This window comes from Scyliorhinus canicula, chromosome 17, assembly GCF_902713615.1.
Source record: "Scyliorhinus canicula chromosome 17, sScyCan1.1, whole genome shotgun sequence".
Lineage (NCBI taxonomy): Eukaryota > Metazoa > Chordata > Chondrichthyes > Carcharhiniformes > Scyliorhinidae > Scyliorhinus > Scyliorhinus canicula.
Window position 1 is genome coordinate 95,068,329 of NC_052162.1, and position 22,653 is coordinate 95,090,981.

General features: G+C 50.0%; 1 protein-coding gene across 9 annotated transcripts in view; it reads left to right on the forward strand.

The window, feature by feature from the left end:
• LOC119951896 (muscleblind-like protein 3) overlaps nucleotides 1-22,653 on the forward strand; it is a 160,944-nt gene that overhangs the window by 118,792 nt on the left and 19,499 nt on the right. For 8 of the 9 annotated variants that reach the window (XM_038775255.1, XM_038775256.1, XM_038775257.1 and 5 more), the window contains 2 exons: nucleotides 14,576-14,658; nucleotides 14,993-15,066. In XM_038775255.1, coding sequence (XP_038631183.1) covers nucleotides 14,576-14,658; nucleotides 14,993-15,049 — 140 coding nt within the window. In that variant the 3' untranslated portion in view covers nucleotides 15,050-15,066. The remainder of the gene's footprint in view (nucleotides 1-14,575; nucleotides 14,659-14,992; nucleotides 15,067-22,653) is intronic. The other variant, XR_005457709.1, reaches the window with a different exon arrangement.

Genomic DNA, 22,653 nt, shown 5'->3' on the forward strand with positions numbered 1-22,653 from the left:
AATTTAATCGACTTAACATAGAACAGTACAGCACAGAACAGGCCCTTCAGCCCTTGATGTTGTGCCGAGCAATGATCACCCTACTCAAACCCACGTATCCACCCTATACCCGTAACCCAACAACCCCCCCTTAACCTTACTTTTTAGGACACTACGGGCAATTTAGCATGGCCAATCCACCTAACCCGCACATCTTTGGACTGTGGGAGGAAACCGGAGCACCCGGAGGAAACCCACGCGCACACGGGGAGGACGTGCAGACTGCACACAGACAGTGACCCAGCCGGGAATCGAACCTGGGACCCTGGAGCTGTGAAGCATTTATGCTAACCACCATGCTACCGTGCTGCCCCCACAGGGAGAGTGGGGTGAACAGTGAACAGTAAAGATCGATTATGGAATCGGCCCTCAAGGCTGGACGCCTGGAACTCGACCCGCAGGATGCAGAGGCTAAATAAATCTTCTCCCACTGGATCCGGTGCTTCAAGGCCTACCTGGCAGAAGCGAACACAGCCGAAACGACAGCGGATCAGAAGCTAAGTCTACTGCACGCGAGGGTGAGCCACAGAATCTCTACGCAACTAAACTCGGCCAGTTCATATACTGCGGCGCTAGCAGTTCTTGATAAAATTTATTTAAGGCCTATTAATGAAGTTTACGCTCGCCATGTGTTCACGACTCGCCGCCAGCGGCCTACAGAATCACTCGCTGAATTTCTAAGGGAACTCAATAATTTGTCCAATGACTGTAATTACCAAGTGGTTACCGCGGCCGAACACAGAGAACTTGCTGTACGCTATGTTTTTGTAGCGGACCTCAGGTCTAACTATGTACACCAAAGACTGCTGGAAAAGGGGGCCCAGGACTTAGAAACGACTGTGGAAGCTGCTACCACGATGGAGGTCTCCTTCCGCAGCCTTAACTCGTTCCCCGTGGACCCCGCGACCCAATCATGGGCCCCCGACCAGCGACTCCCCCAGGCCTGTGCTACGCGGCCGCCCAGCCACCATGCTGCCTCAGCCAGCCACTATGCTGCTCCAGCCAGCCACTACGCTGTTCCAGCCTGCCATTTCTGCGGCCAGAACCAGCACCCACGGCAGCACTGCCCGGCCCGCAACGCGACCTGCAGCAGCTGCGGACGAAAAGGCCATTACGCAAGAGTGTGCCTCGCTAAAAGGGCCCCTGCTTCCAACTCCCCAGCGACTCGAAGTAATCGCTCCCCTCACTCGCAGGCCCGCGGGGCCCGAAACGCTGCGGCCTATGCCCCGACTCCGCCCCCTCCAGCCACGTGCGATCCATGGGGGCCGCCATCTTGGAAAACCTCCACCACGCGGCCGGCCACGTGCGACTCATGGGCGTCGCCATCTTGGACGCCATCTTCCTCGCCGCCCGCCACATGCGATCCACGGGCCCGATCGGCATCTCCACGCTCGGACAGCTCTGCGGAAGAATTCGAGTTCGACTATGAACTCAGAGGGCAGTCATCACGGGGCCACTCCAGCACAGCTGATCGAGCCGCCGACTACCCGTAACTCAGCGCGGTCACCCTGGACCAATCACGACCAAAGAATCTACGAAACTCGATTGCAGAGGTCCATATCAACGGGTGCAAAACGCCATGCCTCTTCGACTCCGGGAGCACGGAGAGCTTCATACATCCAGACCTGGTAAGACGCTGTTCGCTCCCCGTTTTCCCCGTGCAGCAAACTATCTCGCTCGCTTCGGGCTCCCATTCGGTCCAGATCCAGGGGCGTACCGCCGCGACACTCATAATCCGAGGCGCTAGCTACTCGAAATTCAAACTCTACATTTTGCCCGAACTCTGCGCGCCACTCTTATTAGGCCTAGACTTCCAATGCAACCTCAAGAGCCTCACCCTCAGCTTCGGAGGGCCCCTGCCCCCACTCACGATCTGCAGCCTCGCTATGCTGCGAATTCCCCCCCCTCCTCTCTTCGCCAATCTCACAAAGGACTGTAAACCCAGAGCCACTCGTAGCAGGCGGTATAGCCTGCAGGATAGGGTATTTGTCAGAGCAGAGGTCCGAACGCTACTCAGTGAGGGGGTTATAGAGGCCAGAAATAGTCCCTGGAGAGCTCAGGTGGTGGTCGTTAAGACCGGGGAAAAATTCCGTATGGTGGTCGACTACAGTCAGACCATAAATAGATTTACGCTCCACGACGCGTATCCCCTCCCCAGGATTGCAGACATGGTAAACCAGATCGCCCAGTACCAGCTCTTTTCCACGGTGAATCTGAAGTCTGCACACCACCAGCTCTCAATCCGCCCGGAGGACCGGCATTCGAGGCCGATGGCCGCCTCTTCTATTTCCTCCGGGTCCCTTTCAGCGTCACTAATGGGGTCTCGGTGTTCCAACGAGCAATGGACTGAATGGTGGACCAGTACGGGCTGCGGGCCACATTTCCGTACTTGGACAATGTCACCATCTGCGGCTATGACCAGCAGGACCATGACGCAAACCTCCACCGTTTTCTCCAGACGGCACAGAAACTGAATCTCACGTACAGCAAGGAGAAATGCGTTTTCCGCACAACCAGACTAGCCATCCTCGGCTATGTCGTGGAAAACGGAGTCCTAGGCCCAGACCTGGACCGTATGCGCCCCCTCTTAGAACTCCCCCTCCCCCATTGCCCCAAGGCCCTCAAACGGTGCTTGGGCTTCTTTTCCTACTACGCCCAGTGGGTCCCTCAATATGCGGACAAAGCCCGCCCACTCTTTAGGGCCACACGATTTCCCCTGTCAGCCGAGGCACGCCAGGCCTTCGACGGCATCAAGGAGGACATCGCCAAAGTGGTCATGCGGGCGGTGGATGACCAGTGATGAATCCACCCCATTTCAGGTAGAGATCGACGCCTCAGAGGTAGCTCTTGCAGCCACGTTAAACCAGGCAGGGAGACCAGTTGCATTTTTCTCCCGTACCCGCTCCGCTTCAGAACTCCGACACTCTTCAGTCAAGAAAGAAGCACAAGCCATTGTGGAGGCTATCCATCACTGGAGGCACTACCTCACAGGTAGGAGGTTCACCCTCATCACCGACCAAAGATCGGTTGCTTTAATGTTCGACAACTCACAAAGGGGCAAAATAAAAAACGACAAAATTCTGAGGTGGAGGATCGAACTCTCCACCTACAATTACGATATCAAATATATACCCGGGAAGCTCAACGAGCTTCCGGATGCCCTATCCCGCGGGACATGCGCCAGAGCGCAGATCGACTGATTAAAAGTCATCCACAATGACCTCTGCCATCCGGGGGTCACCCGGCTCGCCCACTACATCAGGGCCCGAAACCTGCCTTTCTCCACTGAGGAGGTAAAAGCGGTCACCAGGGACTGCCCGATCTATAGGCCAGACAGGGCCCACCTGGTCAAGGCTTCTAGGCCCTTTGAACGCCTTGTGATTGATTTCAAAGGGCCACTCCCCTCAACTAATAAGAACGTTTACTTTTTAAACGACGTAGACGAGTTCTGCTGTTTCCTATTCGCTATCCCGTGCCCCGACATGACCTCCCACACAGTCATTAGGGCCCTGCATAGCATCTTCATCCTGTTTGGTTTCCCCAGCTACGTACACAGCGACCGGGGTTCGTCCTTCATGAACGACGAGCTGCGTCAGTACCTGCTCGACAAGGGCATTGTCACGAGCAGGACTACCAGCTACAACCCCAGGGGGAATGGGCAGGTGGAAAGGGAGAACGCGACGGTCTGGAAGACCATCCTACTGACCCTCCGGTCTAGAAAGCTCCAAGTCTCCCAGTGGCAGGAAGTCCTTCCAGACGCGCTCCACGCTATTAGGTCCCTTTTGTGCACGGCGACCAACCAGACCCCTCACGAGAGGCTCTTTATTTTTTCCAGGGGCACTACCACGGGGGTCTCACTTCCGGCATGGCTGAGGACGCCGGGCCCCGTACTTCTGAGGAAACACGTCAGGGCGCACAAAACCGACCCCCTTGTTGAAAAAGTGCGCCTGCTCCACTCCAACCCCCAGTATGCATTCGTCGAGTTCCCTGACGGCCATCAGGACACGGTATCCCTCCGGGATCTGGCACCCGCCGGATCCAGCGCCCCCTCTACCCCCACAGAAGGACCTCTCACCCTACACCCCATGCTGCCGCCCCTTTGCGCTCCCGAGCCCACGAGCTCGCTCCACCAGTTCCGCGCCCCCACGCCGGCCAGCCCCCATCGCCCCCAGTCCTTGGTCGAACCAGGAAAGTATGAAGCTCAGATACAACCCTCCCTGGAGTCCGCCATCGTACCCCAGCACACAACACCCATCCAGCCACCGAAAGAGGCTGCAACCCCGGTGCTCCGCAGATCACAACGGACAATTCGACCACCGGACAGACTGACGTTGTAGGGCACCATCCCGCCGGACTTGTTTTTTTTTTTTGCTGGGGGTGAATGTGGTGAATGTAATATAGATATGTATATATGATAATTCACACTGTCTTTGTATGCGCAGTAGCGCTATCCTACCACTAGGGGGAGTAGCTCTGGGAGTACTCAGGAACTTGTACTGGGCTCCACCCTTGGCTCCGCCCACTACACCTCCCCCTAGTGCAGCTGTATAAATACCCTTGTCCAGAGGCAGCCTGAGTTCACTAAGAGTTCATCAACGGGTAACAGGCTGGCTCTGAAGTAAGTCGATTAAAGCCTCGATTCATATCGGAAACACGTGTCTGGTGAATTGATGGTTCCATCAATGTGCTCACCCCAGTCCAACGCCGGCATCTCCACATCATGACCAAAAGGCATGACAAAGGAACACTTTCTTGAAATCTGTTTGATCCATCTATTTAAAAACCCTTGAGCTCATTTGTAATTCTGGGTAAACAGAAACTAACAGCTGATCTTGGATACACAGTCCTTGCTGCTCCTTTCTAATGCTAGCACGGACATTTAAAGATGCTGTCACTGCTGTAACTGTCACAGTCCCCAGTTCAAGAGAGAGAGGGCCTTCCTGCAGCACAGTTTTGGCTCTGTATATGGCCATTGTATTTTGTCCCTCGCGCAGGTCAAACTGAAGTCCGACATGTGAGACTCTTGAGCCACTCACTAGTAGCGGAGTCGTTTCCTATTGCCTTCCTCACAGATTGTACCTTTTCCTAAATGCCTTACCTACATTTTGCAGTGGGAGAGGAATTAGCTGGTGGAAGTAAGTATCCCTTGATGGGACTCCCTTATACCTGGAGTGGCTCAAACCTTTCACCTTAAGACTCAGAGGCAGGAATACTGGTAAAGAGAAGGTGAAGTCTCCATAGTCCCAGATGACAGGCTACTTTCCTCTTTGAGGGGGGAGAGCTGACTGGTGGTGGTTTAGCCTGAGGATACCACACCTCAAGCGAGGGGCGAGGTTGAGAACGCGGGCCTTTGACAAATAACCTCAACCGGTACGGGAATTGAACCCATGCTGCTGGCCTTGTTCTGCATCATAAACCAACTGTCGAGCCCACTGAGCTAAACCGGCCCCACCCGGGAATACTACCGCTAAACTAAAGGCTTGTTCTGGCAGGTGGGGGTACAATGTTCTATTTTACCTTCTCCAGTGCCCTCTTTGAGTATCATTCGGTTACGGTGACTTAGTGGCCATTTACAGTTTGAGCAGTAACTAAGTATATTCCCAGAATTGGTGGTGAATCATTAGCAGTGACTGCTGTCTGTATATTTAACATCTGTAAGAGCAGGGAGAATGGTGCTTTAACCTTGGGCGGCAACATCAAATTTAAGCCTTCCTCCTGCCCAAGAAATAAATCTTTATTGCCAGCCCAAGGGTGAATGCTGCACAGAAGTCACATTAGTCAGGTGCCTCGCCTTTCTGGCCTTACATCAGCAGTTTGCAGATGCAAGTTCGACAATGGGAAACCACAGAGGAGAAACAGCTCAAAGTGTGGGATTGTGTCCTATTCTTTATATGTATCCAGCTGATGTGCTTTTTAAAATTCATTCTCGGTACTTAGTGAGTTCTAAGCCTAGTTTCCCTTGGGAGGGTGGTGCTGGGCCTTCTTTTTGAACCGCTGCAATCCCTACGGAGAGGGTTTGCACCCAGTGCTGTTAGCTAGGGATTCTGACCCAGTGGAGGTGAAGGAACAGAGATATGTTTCCAAGACAGGATGGTGTGTAACACTTGAGGGGAATGTAGTGAATGTGATTCACACTATATATAGTTGCCAATATCACTCCATGTATATATGTTTGTTATCTACCCGTTGTAAGATCAATGCTCTATATAGTTGCCAATATAACTCCGTGTATATATGTTCACTATCCACCATTGTAAGTGCAGTTGATCCCGGCTCTGGGTCACTGTCCGTGTGGAGTTTGCACATTCTCCCCGTGTCTGCGTGGGTTTCGCCCCCACAACCCAAAAATGTGCAGAGTAGGTGGATTAGCCATGCTAAATTGCCCCTGAATTGGAAAAAATAATTGGGTAATCTAAATTTATATTAAAAAAAAAGAAAAAAAAGAAGTAAGTGCAGTTACACTATCCGACCACCAGGGGGAGTCGCTCTGGGAGTACGCGAGAGTTTGTACTGGGTTCCTCCCTTGGCTCCGCCCAGGACTCCTCCCCCTGGGACCGATGTATAAAGATCAGTGCCTTAGAGCCAGCCTGCAGTCATCTGGAGTTCAACGACGAATAGGCTGGCTCTGTTGTAAGTGTATTAAAGCCTCTGTTCAGATCCAACTACACGTGTTTGCTGAATTGATGGTTCCATCAGGGAACTTACAGGAGGCAGAGGTGTCCATATGCATCTGTTGCCCTTGTCCTCCTCGGTGCTGTTGAAAAGTTGCCTGATTCTGCCCTGCAAAGTAGGCTGATGCTGCTCTATTTGGGGGTGAAAACAAATTTATGAAATAACCATATTTCAGTCGAAAGGGGCAATTGTCTCAGGCCTGCTAATGGGAGTTACAGACCGAAGGAGTGGGTAGGGAAATGTGACCCATAGGAAGGGGGAGAAGAGAGGACCTCAAAACTGAGGAGAGGTGGTATGAAAAATGGAAGCAGGTTGTGGTAGAGGAGAAAATATAGCAATTAAAGGAGAGTACGGAGGAATCCAGTGCTGTCTGTGTGAAGCATTTTCCTTGAGCAGCAATATCAGGGGAAAAGCAGTGCTTCCTTACGAGGCAGAGAAAGGAAGGGACAAGCGGAGGCCAGGTCATTGCACACCGTTCTCACATACTTCCTAGTCGGAACTGAAACAGTGTGAATATATGCAACCATTTGGTGAACCAGAGACCAGGTGAGCTCCAGGCTACACCTCTTCAACTCTTTGGACACAACTGATGTATACATTCGAGCTCCCAATTTTAATAACTAGTTGCTCTGTTGCTCAGACATCAGTCTGGGTAGATGCTGTTTATCTGGCTTATTATCAGACCCTTCCATGGCTGAGGGATTTGTGTGGACATTAGTTACCAATACATCTAATTTCCAAAGTAGCACTTGAAAATTGTTCATGTTTTCGGCACCACCAAGACAGCAATTTTAACCTAAACTGCTCATTGACAAACTGACCCGATCAACTGCAATGCTGCCCATCTTACCTTCCGTTGAATTAATATGAGCTGTCTGTAAAAGCACCGTCATCCCATTTCACCTGGCAAATTGTTTAAAGGAGGGTCTTAATAGAGGAGGGAGACAATTTGGGAAGAAAACTCAAAATCTCAAAACCTAGGAATCTGAAGGCACCATCCAGTGGTCGGGTGAAGAGCAATTTATATTTCTGAGTCCCAAACACAGCACCGGCTGTGAGAGCGGGTGGGTGCTGACGGAAATCAGTGTGTGCACATGCAAATGAGTTAATGTGCGATTTTGACTGTATGCGAGTGTGAGTCTGTGATTTTCTTCGAATAAATGCATGATTTTATGGGCGGATGATGCATTTTGGGTTGGGATTCTGACAAAATGAGAGTCAGGAATTGGCCAATTAATGCAGTCAGGCTCGCTGTCCAGTTAATGATGTCGCGAGGTTGCTTGACGCTGGAAGGCCAGTAGGAGGTGCCATACAGCTCCAAACTGCCATCTACCCAACTCTGAAAAATTGCCGAGGCATGTCTTGAGCACAGAGAAAGCATGACAATCCAATCCTATCAGTCTCCTCTCCATCATCTGCAGAGCAATGCAAGATACCATCAACAGTGTTATCTAGAGATGCTTACTCAACAAAAACCTGTTCACTGTGCGCAGTTTGGGTTCAAGGACCACTCAGCACCTGAGCTTATTAGAGCCTTGCACAAAGGAAGATGGCTGCTGTTGCTGGAAGCCAATCGTCTAATTTCCAGGACATCAACACAGGGGAGTTCATAAGGGTCGTGTCCAACCATCCACCAACCATCTTTGGTTGCTTCATCAATAACCTTCCCTCCGCCATAAGGTCAGAAGTGGAAGTTTGTGGAATGTTCACCATTCACGACGACTCGGATATTAAAGCATCAAGACCTGGACAATATTAAGGCTTCGGCTAGTAAATGGCAAGCAATGTTTGAGCCACACAAGTGCAAGGCAATGACCATCTCCAATAAGAGAGAATCTAACCATCTTCCTTTGAAATTCAATGGTATTACCATCGCTGAATCGGCCATTGTCAACCTGCACCTTACCATTGACCAGAAACTGAACTGGACTAGCGATATAAATACTGTGGCTACAGGAGCAGGTCAAAAGCTAGGAACCCTCTGGTGAGAAATTCACCTCCCGACTCCCCAAAGCCTGTCCATCATCTACAAGACATAAGTCAGAAGTGTGATGGAATACTCTCCACTTGCCTGGATGAGTGCAGCCATAACAGCACGGTAGCCTTGTGAATAGCACAATTGCTTCACAGCTCCAGGGTCCCAGGTTCGATTCCGGCTTGGGTCACTGTCTGTGTTGAGTCTGCACATCCTCCCTGTGTGTGCGTGGGTTTCCTCCGGGTGCTCCGGTTTCCTCTCTCAGTCCAAAGATGTGCAGGTTAGGTGGATTGGCCATGATAAATTGCCCTTAGTGTCCAAAATTGCCCTTAGTGTTGGGTGGGGTTACTAGGTTATGGGGATAGGGTGGAGGTGTTGACCTTGGGTAGGGTGCTCTTTCCAGGAGCCAGTGCAGACTCGATGGGCCGAATGGCCTCCTTCTGCACTGTATATGATAGCAACACTCAACACCATCCACGACAAAGCAACCTGCTTGATTGCCACCCCTTCCATCAGCGATGCACAATAGCAGCAGTATGTGCCATCTACACGATGCACGAGGAACTCACTAAGGCTCCTTCACCAGCACCTTCCAAACCTGCGACCTCTAGAAGGACAAGACCAGCAGATGCGTGGTACAGCACCACCAACAATCTCTCCTCCCAAGATGCACCCCATCCTGACTTGGAAGTATATAAATGTTCCTTCACTGTTGCGGGATCAAAATCCAGGAACACCCTTCCTAACAGCACTGTGGGTGTACCTGCACCTCGTGGGCTGCTGCAGATGTTCAAGAAGGCGGTTCACCATCACCTTCTCCAGGGCAATTAGGGATGGGCAACAAATATTGGCCTACCCAGTGATTCCCACATCCCATGAACTCATGAAAAAGAATAGTAGAAACCAGGGGCGGTATTCTCCCCTACCCGGCGTGACGGGGGGTCCCGGCGTAGGGGAGTGGCGCCAACCGCTCTGGGGTCGTGCCTCCCCAAAGGTGGGGAATTCTCCCCACCTTTGGGGGCCAGCCCCGCGCCGTAGCGGTTGGCACCAGAAGACTGGCGCAAAAAACCGGCGCCCCCGGCAGCGGGGCTGGCCGAAAGGCTTTCGCCGGTTGGCGCATGCGCCGGCGGTGATGTCAGCGGCGCATGCGCGATGTGGGTTTCTCTTCCGCTTCCGCCATGGCGGAGGCCGTGGCGGTCGTGGAAGAGAAAGAGTGCACCCAGGGCATTGGCCCGGAGTCTGAGCGGGGGGCCCCAATCGCGGGCCTGGCCACCGTGGGGGCACCCCCCGGGGTCCGATTGCCCCCCATGACTCCGGGGGCCCGTTCGCACCGCCGATCCCGCTGCCACCAGAGGTGGTTCAAACCTCGGCGGCAGGAGAGGCCTCCCAGCGGCGGTACTTTGGCCCATCGCGGGCTGGAGAATCGCTGCAGGGGCCTCGCAGATCGAAGTGGCGCGATTCCCGCCGCCGTCACTTACCGGGTGGCGGAGAATCTCTGCCACGGCGGGGGCTGGATTTTCGGCGGCCCCAGGTGATTCTCCGACCCTGCTGGGGGTCGGAGAATTTCGCCCCTGTTGTCCAGATAAGAGAGAGAGAGCCTGAATATGGAGTTGTCCTCCCTGCTACTTTTTTTAACTTTACAATTTCAAAATGGAATCAGTAGATGGGCAGCATTTTAGAAGAAGAACCCCACAACAGGCAACCTGCAACCCCAGTTGTGGCCAATCAGGTGGACAGAGCCTCCAAACCTGGGAGGAGCTCCTGCTCCCCAGTCTGCCACTAAGGCACCGCCTATGGGCAAATGGCCTGTTCTTGACTCCACAGGGCACGTGTGCACTAACTTAAACATTCCAGTCAGCCACTGATAATTTGCCTAAATACTCATTAGCCCTCCCCCCTCAATTGATAAATCCCTGCTTTCAGGCAATTAACCCTTCTGCCGCAGGTCCTTTCTCCATGAATGTGGCTAGCTGTGGATGGTGCGGCCAAACTGACACACTGGCTTGCAATCCAAATTTCCATGCCAACTCATGTCTGCAAAATTCCCTTCTTGTACCTTTAAAACCTCTGATGCGTTCGACCAGTTTACTTACTCAAACGTTTTACCCAGGTGCCCTTATTTGTGAGATGAACAGAGGACAAGACAGGTACACAGTTTAACACCATTTTCTTCGCAATTCCCTTACTCAACAAAATATGACTCCGACTCACAGCTGAGCTTTGGGTTTTACCCGTACGTAGTAAAGGAGGTTGACAGGCTTCAATCACTCAATGTGGATGTCTTCCCTGGGTTCAAAACCCAGGGCCCTTTCTTCTTGCAATGGTTGAGCTTAAGATCTGTTCAATGCTGCTTTCTTATACTGGGAAGTTTGGATTGAGTCACATGTACATGTCCACTACTGTCCTAGCCAGACCCCAACTGGTTAATGGAAACGACAGGATACCCCTGTTTATCCATGGTGGTTCAATCAAGACCCATTGTTCTCTGAAACTCCCAGGGCGGGATTCTCCGCTCCTGGGACTAAGTGCCGGCGCGAAAGCTGTCGCGTTTCACGACAGCGCGAACAGTGCCCGGGCACGACCTAATCTGGCACTGGAGTGGTTCACGCCGCTCTAGCCTCCTTACGCGGCGCCAAGGGGGCGCCGCTCCAACCCGCGCATGTGCAATTGGGGCCGCTCATTCCTGCGCATGCGCAGTTGGGGCCGTTCATTCCTGCGCAAGCGCGGTTGGGCCGCGCCATCCTGTGCATACGCGGGAAACTTCTTACACGCGCCGGCCCCTCACCAACATGGTGCTCGGGTTCTGCGGCCAGCTGCGGAAGGAGGTAGGCCAGGTGGGGGAGAGGCTGGCCCGCCTATTGGTGGGCACCGATCGTGTGCCAGATCCCATCAGAGTCTCCCACCCCCCCCCCCCCCCTGCCCACAGGCTGCTGCCCCAGCGTTCCCACACGGTTCCCGCCGGCAGCGACCAGGGGTGAACAGCGGCAGCGGGACTGTCATTTTTTTCGTCTGCCGCTCGGCCCATCCGGTCTGGAGAATCGCCGTTTGTTGCGATTCTCTGTGCGGCCAGGCGCAATTCTCGTGGCGCTGGTTTTGGGGGGGCGGGAGAATCGCGTGCAGGTGTCAGGGTGGCGTGGCGCGACACGCGCGGCGTCCCGGCAGTTTTCCCACCCGGCGTGGGGGGGAGAATATCGCCCCCATTGTCTGACCACCCAGCGGCTCGTTATGGAGTCTGATGGCTTCTTTTGTCTGTTCTTCGTCCTGCTGCAAAGTTGATCACCTGTGTCTGGAAGTTTGTTACATATTCATAGACTTGGGGCGAAATTCTCCGCAACGGCTGACGCCGGCGTGAAACCCGGAGTGTTTCACGCTGGCGTCGGAGGCCGCTCCTCGCCCGCTAGGAGCGGCGTTGGGAGAAACTCGGTAGCCGAGAATGACGCGGCCAGCGGCACTTAAGTGACGTCAGCCGCGCATGTGCGGTTGCCGCCTTCCCCTCCGCTGCCCTGCAAGACGTGGCAGCTTGATCTTGCTGGGCGGCGGAGAGGAAAGAGTGCGTCTCTTAGAGACGCCGGCCCGACGATCGGTGGGCACCGATCGCGGGCCAGTCCCCTCACAAGCACGCCCGTGGTCTTCGTTCTTCTCTCCCCCCCCCCCCACAGGCCCCACACTTACCTGTCGCGCGCTGTTCACGCCGGCAGCGACCAGGTGTGGTTGCCGCCGGCGTGAACAGGTCGAGATCGTCGGGCTGCTCGGCCCATTCTCCGAGCGGCGTGTCGCAAAACGCGACACGCCATTTTGGGGGGTGGGTCGGAGAATCGCGGGGGGGGTGCTAGAGCGGCCCTCCCGCGATTCTCCCACCCGGCCTGGGGAGCGGAGAATCGCGCCCTTGGAGTGGGTAATCAAAGTCCATATTGCAATAACAGATTTATGCTTTGACGAGGGTGCTTTTGCAGATGGCCTGTATCGATTTCAGCCAGGGATTTATGAGACTGTTTCTGGCCTATGTGTAACTTTTCAGCCTGTTCTCACTACTACACCCTCCTCAGAGTTCTAGATTTGGCCAGTCCTCTGGAGATGGACCAGGAGGCAGGGGAGCCTGGAAAATGGTGAGGGCCTGCATGCTGGTCTCTTTCCTGTCACCATGCTATCTTGCCAGAAGCAGGGACTTACTGGTGGACCATCCCATCCAGATCCCAAATGAATCATTTAAGTGGCCAGTTAAAGGTCTCTTCACTCCTCTGCTGGTATTTAGCCAGTGGCTGGAATTGGGTCCCTCCACCACATGGAGAGACTGCCAGATAAGTCCTCCTGGCCCCCTGGTCCCAGTAGCGGGGATGGAGGGGGGGTGCAGTTAGACAGACCCTGGCATCCCCAGACCCTATTTCTTGGGTTGTCATAGAATTTACAGTGCAGAAGAAGGCCATTTGGCCCATCGAGTCTGCACCGGCCCTTGGAAAGAGCACCTGACCTAAGCCCACACCTCCATCCTATCCCCGTAACCCAGTAAACTTTTTGGACACTAAAGGGCAATTTGGCATGGCCAATCCATCTAACCTGCACATCTTTGGACTGTGGGAGGAATCCGCAGCACCCGGAGGAAACCCACGCAAACACCGGGAGAAAGCGTAAACTGCACACAGGGTCGCCCGAGACCAGAATTGAACCCGGGATTCTGGAGCTTTGAAGCAGCAGTGATAACCACAGTGCCACCGTGCCGCCCCCATGTGAGGGTGCATGCCCATTGCTGCGGCCTCTTCCTCTTCTAGGTGCAGTCCCAGCAGTGGCCATTGCTCCTGGTGAAGCTGGTGTGATGGTGGCCCTCTGGTTGGCCAAAGGTTTCTGGGAGCAATCTGATGTCCTTGAGGGGTAGCCATCCATGTGGCTGTTAATTAACCTCCTATAAGATGCAGCCCTGCCCTGCAGATCACTGAAATTGAGCATCCCATGTTCATCGGCCCTTGGTAGGACGTCTCCCACCAGTAAAAGCCAGAGTGTGAGTGTGTGTGACTGCCGGCAGAATTTTCGGGATCCACAGGTTCGGAACAGAGACGATAGGGGGAAAAAAATATGAAGGAGCAAGTTAACTGAATGGAGGTGTGCACAGAACAGCAGAAAAACCTACAGCCCGTTCCAGCCTGCCTGGGTGTGTGGGCAGCCATAGGCCATCCTATCGAGGTCCTCCCCACTTGGCGATCCACAGTTTTTTTTGTGTGTGTGTGCGCGAACAAGCTTGCGAGAGTGATTTTGAGTGGGTGGCTGATAAATGTTTGTGTAATTTTGTGTGTGTAAATAAATGAGCATGTACGAGTGGCAGTGTAAACAAAACCCCGTTTCTGTGACCTTTCATTTTAGATGTTGCAAAAATGCAACTAATATTGGGACATTAACTGTCTCCCTTATTTTTAATCCAACCTGGTTTTCTCCATACATGCCTCAAAGGTAGTTACTGTTATGTTCCCATTAATTAATTTTAACAATGAACTGCAATATTTTATTTTTCATGCTTTTTAAATAATTCCAAACAGAATTTTGTTCAGAATACCTGTTAAACACATTGCTTCAAAGTCTGTGTTTTATTTTATATAATTACACAAATACATCATTATGTGCCTGATAATGTACAAAGTCTTTTTAGAGTGTTTTAAGTTCTCCTTAATTCTGATTGTAATAAGCTTTCTCCTTTTTTTCTCTTTTGTTTTTTTTAATTTCTTTCAATGCTGTCTTGCTTTTTGCACTATGATTGCATGCTGATGTCACCCTTCATGATGATGTCACATGGCTTGTTGCTGTGATACCTGCCACGCCCGCAATCCACACCACACGCTGCCATGGTTACCATAACGCTGCACCCATCCTGTTTGTCGCTTCCATGGTGTCCCCTACTGAAAGTACCCATGATGCACGGCGCTACGCCCACCACTGTGTCCGCAACAACACCTACCAACGCTCCCTTCGCAGCAACAGCCAATCAGGTTTGGCTCTTTAAATAGCTTTTATTTGACATTTCCTGCTCCAAATGAGCTGTTGCTTTAAAAAATCAGCACAGATTTCAAAGTCTTTCTGCTTGCTAAATGTAAATCGAGGAAAATTGTTTTTAAGATGAGTATTCTTCAGTCATGACGTCGGTGTGTGTTACGATCTATGCATAATGTTAGTGCCACTTTTTTCCCTTTAAAAATTGTCAGTTAATTCATTCACTGCACACACTGTTTAATGTAATGTCAGCGCTAGGATGCGAGTGTTAATATCGAGGATAAGTTCATCTTTTAAAAGTCACGTTTTAATTTGAAATCTTTTCTACTGTAGATGCCCATTTTATCAATAGATGAACTCAGTAGCAGCATGTTTGTTACACAGATGTAGACGTTACGAAAAGAACAGTAAGTTTATTTTAAATACTCTTGCAAACTAATGAGAACTTACCCAAGCAACAGAAGATTATTTTTATTCCTATTCTGTATCTCTGGTGAAAGCAAAACATTTAATAGAAGTGATGGTGGTGATGAATGTTCATGTTGCAATGCATTAAAAGGAAGAGTCATTCATTATCAGACTAATTCTTCAATTGTTATACAAGCATGCTTTTAAACTTGGAATTTGGGATATTAGCCAAACGCGTGCACAGTCTGTATTTTTAATTGGCTGACGTTCAATTAAAAATGTGGATTATATTGATATGATCTGGGTTGTCTTGACGTGTTTGATTGTACATGTGGATATTCTGCTTTGGGCACACATCTGTTGTATCTTCAGGTGTAGCATTGCTACTGGAAAAATTAGATACCAATGTTAGGAACGTCTGTGGCAAGACAGGACAACAAATTTGTTAAAACAAACTCACCCCAAAATTCCTCTCTATCCTGTTTTAACACAGTCAATGTCAGACTTAAAATAACACAGAGTAGGTTTTAATGCAACACCACTATGAGATGAGCATTGGCCACTCTACCCGTTGATCTGGTGAAAAGTGCAGTTTGCATTGCTGCACATTTAATGTTAGTGAACTCATGCTAGCAAATTAAGCTGGCACAATTTGATATAAAACAACCATAAGAGCAAGCAAAAAAAATGAAAACCAGGCTGTTTCTATAACAGGCAGTCGGCCAGTGTATGCCCGAGCGGCAACCTGAAAATCGGTCCCATCTTGCAATGAGATTGGATTCACATTTACAACTCCTGTCAATGTCCGCCGCTCCTACATTCTGTCATTTGTATCTGTTTCATCCTCTGTTGCCCGACAGATTAAATTATATTAAAAGGAGGAGAGTAGCTAAAGTAAATGTTGGTCTCTTAGAGGCAGAAACAGGAGAATTTTTTGTAGGGAATGATAGAGACATTGAATAAATATTTTGTGTCTAACAAGTCCTCACAGTCGAAGACACTCATTATATAACAGGAATTGAGGGGATTAATAAGAGTGAGGAACTTCAAGTATTTCCTGTCAGCAGAAAAAAAGTATCAGAAAAGGATTAGGTACTAGAATCCCTAAAATTACGAGGACCTGATGTCCAATGTCCCAGTGTTGTTTTAAAAAAAGAAAGCTGCAGAAAGTATAGTTTCACTGGCTACAATTTTCCTAGATTTTGAAATAGTTCCATTGGATTGGAAATTATCAAATGTAACTCTGCTACTCAAGACGAGAGGGAGAGAGAAAGCAGAGAACTACAGGCTAATTAGCCTGACATCAGTTGTTGGTAACATGCTTATTAAGGAAGTCTTGACAATGCATTTAGAAATCTGCTCAGATTAAGTCAACACAGAAATCATGTTTGTCAAATGTCTTATTATAATTGGAGGATAAATCTAGCAGGGTTGATAAAGGGGAATTGGAGGATAAATCTAGCAGGGTTGATAAAGGGGAATTGGAGGATAAATCTAGCAGGGTTGATAAAGGGGAATCAGTAGATGTCATATACTTAGATTTTCAAAAGGGATTCGATAAGATACCACACAAAAAGATAATGGGCAGAATTTAATGGAAACATTTTTAAGTTCAGTGAGTTTCCCACCACTATCAAACATCACTTAGTCACTTTTTTGGGTCATGAGGGGTTTCTCACTGGTTTAGCTCAGACCATTTTCATTATTGGACAGCTGAACTCAGAGATTGGGCCGTCATTTTGAAAGGGTGCCCTGCTCTTTAATGAGATTACCGGTCCCCCACATCTCCCACCCATGGGCATGTCACCCCCCCCAAACACACTCAGGCACTACCCTGCAACCCCCCGCTCCCCCAAAGTGAGGACACTTCGCTGTGTGGTCCCTTGGGGCTCTCCCCTCTTCAGGCACCCCACTGTTCCCTTACAGCACCCCAATTCCAGGTCACCCACCTGTCACCACACTCAACCGCCCAGAGACCTCTACTTACCTGCCCGGCACCTTCCACACCCTTCAAAATTCCCTCCACCATCCTTTCATGCACATGGCCCCCCTGAACCTTGGCAGTGCCACCTAGGCACCCTTGCAATGCCACTATGGCAGTGTTCCTGCTAGCTTGGCAGTGCAAAGACACCAGCTGGGCAGTGCCATGGTGTCGCGTTCCAAGGGGAGAGCCATGGGGCCACCCTGCGCTATCCTTGACCACCCAGGGGCTTCCAGTGGCCTGGGAGACCCCCCGGGGTGCCAGTCCATGTTTCTTTGGGCCTCCCTGGGGAGGCTGGGAGATCTCAGGAGGCGGTAGATCCTGGGTAAGTGTGCCGAAGAGGGTCTAAACCTGACTTGGGCACATGCCATTTGGTTGCACCCCTTTTGGGTGGAATTCTGATTCCGATGCCTTGTGGGACTTGGGTATATCCTGCGAGGCGTAAAGACTGCCGGGAAGCCCGCAAGGGGCTTCTCCCAGCATTTACCAGCCACGTTGCGCTTGAGCGAAGGTGCAACGCCGCCGGTAGATCGCGGCCAATATTTAAGGGCTCATGGAATGGGGGATAATATATTAACGATGATAGAGGATTGCTTAATGCATAGAAAACAAGTAAATCGGTAGCATGGTGGTTAGCATAAATGCTTCACAGCTCCAGGGTCCCAGGTTCAATTCCCGGCTGGGTCACTGTCTGTGCGGAGTCTGCACGTCCTCCCCGTGTGTACGTGGGTTTCCTCCGGGTGCTCCGGTTTCCCCCCACAGTCCAAAGATGTGCGGGTTAGGTGGATTGGCCATGCTAGGCCCTTAGTGTCCTAAAACGTAAGGTTAATTGGGGGAGGGGTTACTGGTTTAGGGTGGATACGTTAGGCTTGAGTAGGGTGATCGTTGCTCGGCACAACATCGAGGGCCGAAGGGCCTGTTCTGTGCTGTACTGTTCTATGTTCTATGTTCTAAATCGACAATTTTCAGATTGGCAACATGTAATAAGTGGAGTTCTGGAAGCATCAGTGCTGGGGTGTCCACTATTTACAGTTTATATCAATGGCTTAGACAAAAGAGACAGAGAGTAATGCATCAAAGTTTGCTGAAAATACAAAGTTTGGTGAGAATGCAAGCTGGCAGGAAGAAACAAAGAAGCTGCAAAGAGATATGGACAGGTAAAGTGAGTGAGCAACAAAGTTGCAAATGGTGTATAATGTGGGAAAATGTGAGGTTAATCACTTGGTCGTAAGAAGAGAAAAAGCAGGATATTTTTTGCAAAGTTTTTAAACTTGTAAATGTTGATGTTCAGATGCTCTGAGAGTACTGGTAAAAGGAACACAAGAAATTAACAAGTAAGTGTAGTAAGCAATTAATAAGGCAAATAGCATTTTGCCCTTTAATGGAGGACAAGACTGAAGAAATGTTATTACAATTGTACGGGACTTTGCTGATACCAAACCTGGAGTAATTTGTGCAATTTGATCTCCATTTAAAAGGGAGGATATATTTGCATTGGAGGTGGCATAGCAAGCATTTATTAGATTGGTTTCAGGTGTGAGAGGATTATTCTATGATGGGTAGGTTGAGTAAATTGGGCCTATATTTCCTGAATCTTATAAGAATCCGTGTTGGTCTCATTGAACCATACAAGATTGTGAAGGGGCTTTGCAGGGTAGGTACAGAGAGATTATTTCCACTGGCCGGGGAATGGTAAGCATGGGCACAGTCTCAGGATAAGGATATTTAGGATCATTTAGAACTGTGATGATGAATTTCTTCACTCAACGAGTACGAATCTTTAGAATTCGATACAGTGGCGCAGTGGTTAGCACTACTGCCTCACAGTGCCAGGGACCTGGGTTCAATTTCGATTGGGTGACTGTCTGCAAGGATTTTGCACCTTCTCCTATTGCCTGTGTGGGTTTCCTCCAATTTCCTCCCACAGTCTAAAGATGTGCTTGTTAAGTTTAATGGGTTTACGGGGATAGGGCCAGTGAGTGGGTCTGGGTAGGGTGTTCTTTCAGACGGTCGGTGCAGATTTGATAGGCCGGATGGCCTCCTTCTGCACTGTAGGGATTCTGTGGGATTCTATGATAACACAGGATAGTGGGTACTGCATCATTGAATATATTTAAGGTTGACACAGACAGATTTTTGTTCTCTCTGGGAATTGAGGGATATGAGGAGCGGGCAGGAAAATGGAGTTGAAGCAGAAGATCATCCATGATCATATTGAATGGCTGAACAGGCTCGAGGGTCAGAATGGTCTACCCCGTTCCTATTTATTAAGTTCTTTACTGTGGTCACATTAGCATGCATGCCTTGTGCATCAGTGCACAATGGATGAAGACCTGCTTCGTGACGAGATGTGCGGCAGAGGTCACGGAAATTGCTTGTGAACACTTGGGTTTTCAGTGAAGGGTTTGGAGAGAGTACAGAACACATTTAATAGAATAGTTGCAAACATGAGTGACTGCAGTTGCTCAAATAGACTGAAGAAAATGGGGTTCTCTTCCTTCGAGCAGAGAAAGCGAAGAGGATATTTGGTGGAGGTGTTTGAAAGGTTTAGATGGAGTGCCACTACAACAATGGGTTTTACTTGTACACTGTCTAATTTAATAGAGACTCCAAAGGTGCTCCACAGGCATGTTATCAATAAAATTTGACACTGAACCACTGTAGGAGATATTAGAGTAGAGGGTCAAAGAGATAGGTTTCATGGATTGTTTTGGAAAGATGAAAGAGAGGTAGAGATGACGTGAGGTTTTAGAAGGGAATTCCAGAGCTAACGGCCTGGGCAGTTAAAGACACAGCCGCCAATGGTTGCGTGATTATAATTGGGGATACTCAAGAGGCCGGGGTTAGAAGAGGGCAGATATCTCAGGGGGTTGGAGGATGTTCGGGAGAAGAGAGGCTCTTGGAGGAATTTGGAAAACAAGCACAAGAGTTTTAATATTGAGGGGTTGCTTAACTGGGAGCCAATGTATGTCAAGGAGCACAGGCGTGATTGGCAAACGGCATTTGATGCCAGTTAGGACATGGGCAGCAGAGCTTTCAATGACCTCAAGATTATGAATGGTAGAATGTGGGAGGCTGACCAGAAGTCTATTAGAATAAAGTCAGGAGCTAACAAAAGGTTTCAGCAGCAGAAGAGCTGAGGAAGGGCAGTGAGAGGGGGAAATGTTATGGAAACATCAAAACATAAAAAAATAGGAGCAGGAGGAGGCCATTCAACTTTCAAGCCTGCCCCACCATTCATTATAATCATGGCTGATCATCTAACTCAGAAACCTGAGGCGGGGTGGGGGGCACGTCCTGCTGGCCGAGGGGGCTTTGGCTGGGGCGGGGGGAGGCGATTGGGGGGGATACAGGGGAGAATTCACTCCAATGCTTTGGGCTCAACTACTTTCTGTGGTAGTGAATTCCACAGGCTCACCAGTCTCTCGGCGCAGAAATATCTCCTTATCTCAGCCCTAAATGGTCCACCCCATATCCTCAAAGAGTGTGACCCCTCGTTCTGGACTCCCCCACTATCATAGAATTTACAGTGCAGAAGGAGGCCATTCGGCCCATCGAGTCTGCACCGGCTCTTGGAAAGAGCACCCTATCCAAGGTCAACACCTCCACCCTATCCCCATAACCCAGTAACCCCACCCAACACTAAGGGCAATTTTGGACACTAAGGGCAATTTATCATGGCCAATCCACCTAACCTGCACATCTTTGTGACTGTGGGAGGAAACCGGAGCACCCGGAGGAAACCCACGCACACACGGGGCGGATGTGCAGACTCCGCACAGACAGTGACCCAAGCCGGAATCGAACCTGGGACCCTGGAGCTGTGAAGCGATTGTGCTATCCACAATGCTACCGTGCTGCCCCTACAATGCTACCGTGCTGCCCCTACAATGCTACCGTGCTGCCCCTATCGGGAACATCCTTCCTGAATCTATCCTGACTACTCCCTTTAGAACTTTATAAGTTTCCATGCGATCTCCCCTCATTCTTCTGAACTCCAGCGACTCAATGCCTCCTCATATGTCAGTCCCAATATCCCAGGAATTAGTCTGGCAAACCTTCGCTGCACTTCCTCTATCGCAAGAACATCCTTCCTCAGATAAGGGCACAATATTCCAGATGTGGTCTCACCAAGGCCTTGAATAATTACATAATGACATCCCTCCTCCCGTACTCGAATCCTCTCGCTATAAAGGCCAATATACCATTTGCCTTCTTTACTGCCTTTCGGCTGCACCTGAATGCTTACCTTCAGCGACTGGTGTACAAAGATACCCAGATCTCATTGCACGTTCTTCTCCTCTCATTTTATAGCCATTCAGATAACAATCTGCCTTTCGTTTTTGCAGCCAAAGTGGTTAACTCCACACTATGCTGTATCTGCCATGCATTTGCCCACTCGGTAGCATAGTGGTTAGCACAGTTGCTTCACAGCTCCAGGGTCCCAGGTTCGATTCCCGGCTTGGGTCACTGTCTGTGCGGAGTCTGTACGTTCTCCCCGTGTGTGCGTGGGTTTCCTCCAGGTGCTCAGGTTTCCTCCCATAGTCCAAATATGTGCCGGTTAGGTGGATTGGCCATGCTGAATTGCCCTTAGTGTCCAAAAAAGGGTTGGGTGGGGTTGCTGGGTTGCGGGGTGGGGTGGAGGTGTGGGCTTGGGTGGGGTGCTCTTTCCGGGGGCCGGTGCGGACTCGATGAGCCGAGTGGTCTCTTTCAGCACTGTAAAGTCAATCATTCACTCAGCTTGTCCAAGTCACACTGGAACACCTCTTGAAGAAACATCCTCAAAATGTTTCACTAGATTTGTCAAGCATGATTTCTCGTTCATAAATCCATGCTCACTGTCTGATCCTGCCACTGTTTTCCAAGTGCTCTGCTATTAAATCTTTTATGATGGAGTCTAGAATTTTCCGCACTACCGACATCAGGCCGACTGGTCTACAACTCCCTATCTTCCTTTTTAAATAGTGGGGTTACATTAGCTACCTCCGATCTGTAGGTATGGTTCCAGAGTCTATTAAATTTTGGAAGATTGCCACCAATGCATCCACTATTTCTATGGCCACTTCCTTAAGTACTCTGGATGTAGATTATCAGGCCCTGGGCATTTATTGGCCTTCAATCCTATCAATTTCCCGAACACATTTCCATTCTAATGCTGATTTCCTTCAGTTTGGAAGTAGAAAAATGTGATCTTATTGATGGCACAACTATGTAGTTAAAAGCTCAACTTGGAACCAATTATGATACCAGACATGTTCAGAAATGTCCAGAAAATCCAAGTCAAATTTGAGAAAAAATAACCAGAGCTCTGTGAGGAAAGCAGACAGCAAGTATGGATTGGGGAGTGGGAGATATAAGTTTAAATTAACATTAACTCATTGTTGAGGCTAAAATGCACTCACTGTTAGAAGCAGGAAAACTCAAATAGTGGGGCAGGAAAAAGATCAAAGGGAGAGAAGACAAAGGATGTGTTCCAGAGTAGCGTTGCACCAGAAGGAGCTATCTGGAGAGCTAATCACCCAGGAGCCTTATGCAGATCCAGGGATAGGAGGAGCCTAGAGACAGAACAATAGATACGGAGAAAATATTTCCAGGGTCTCATTGG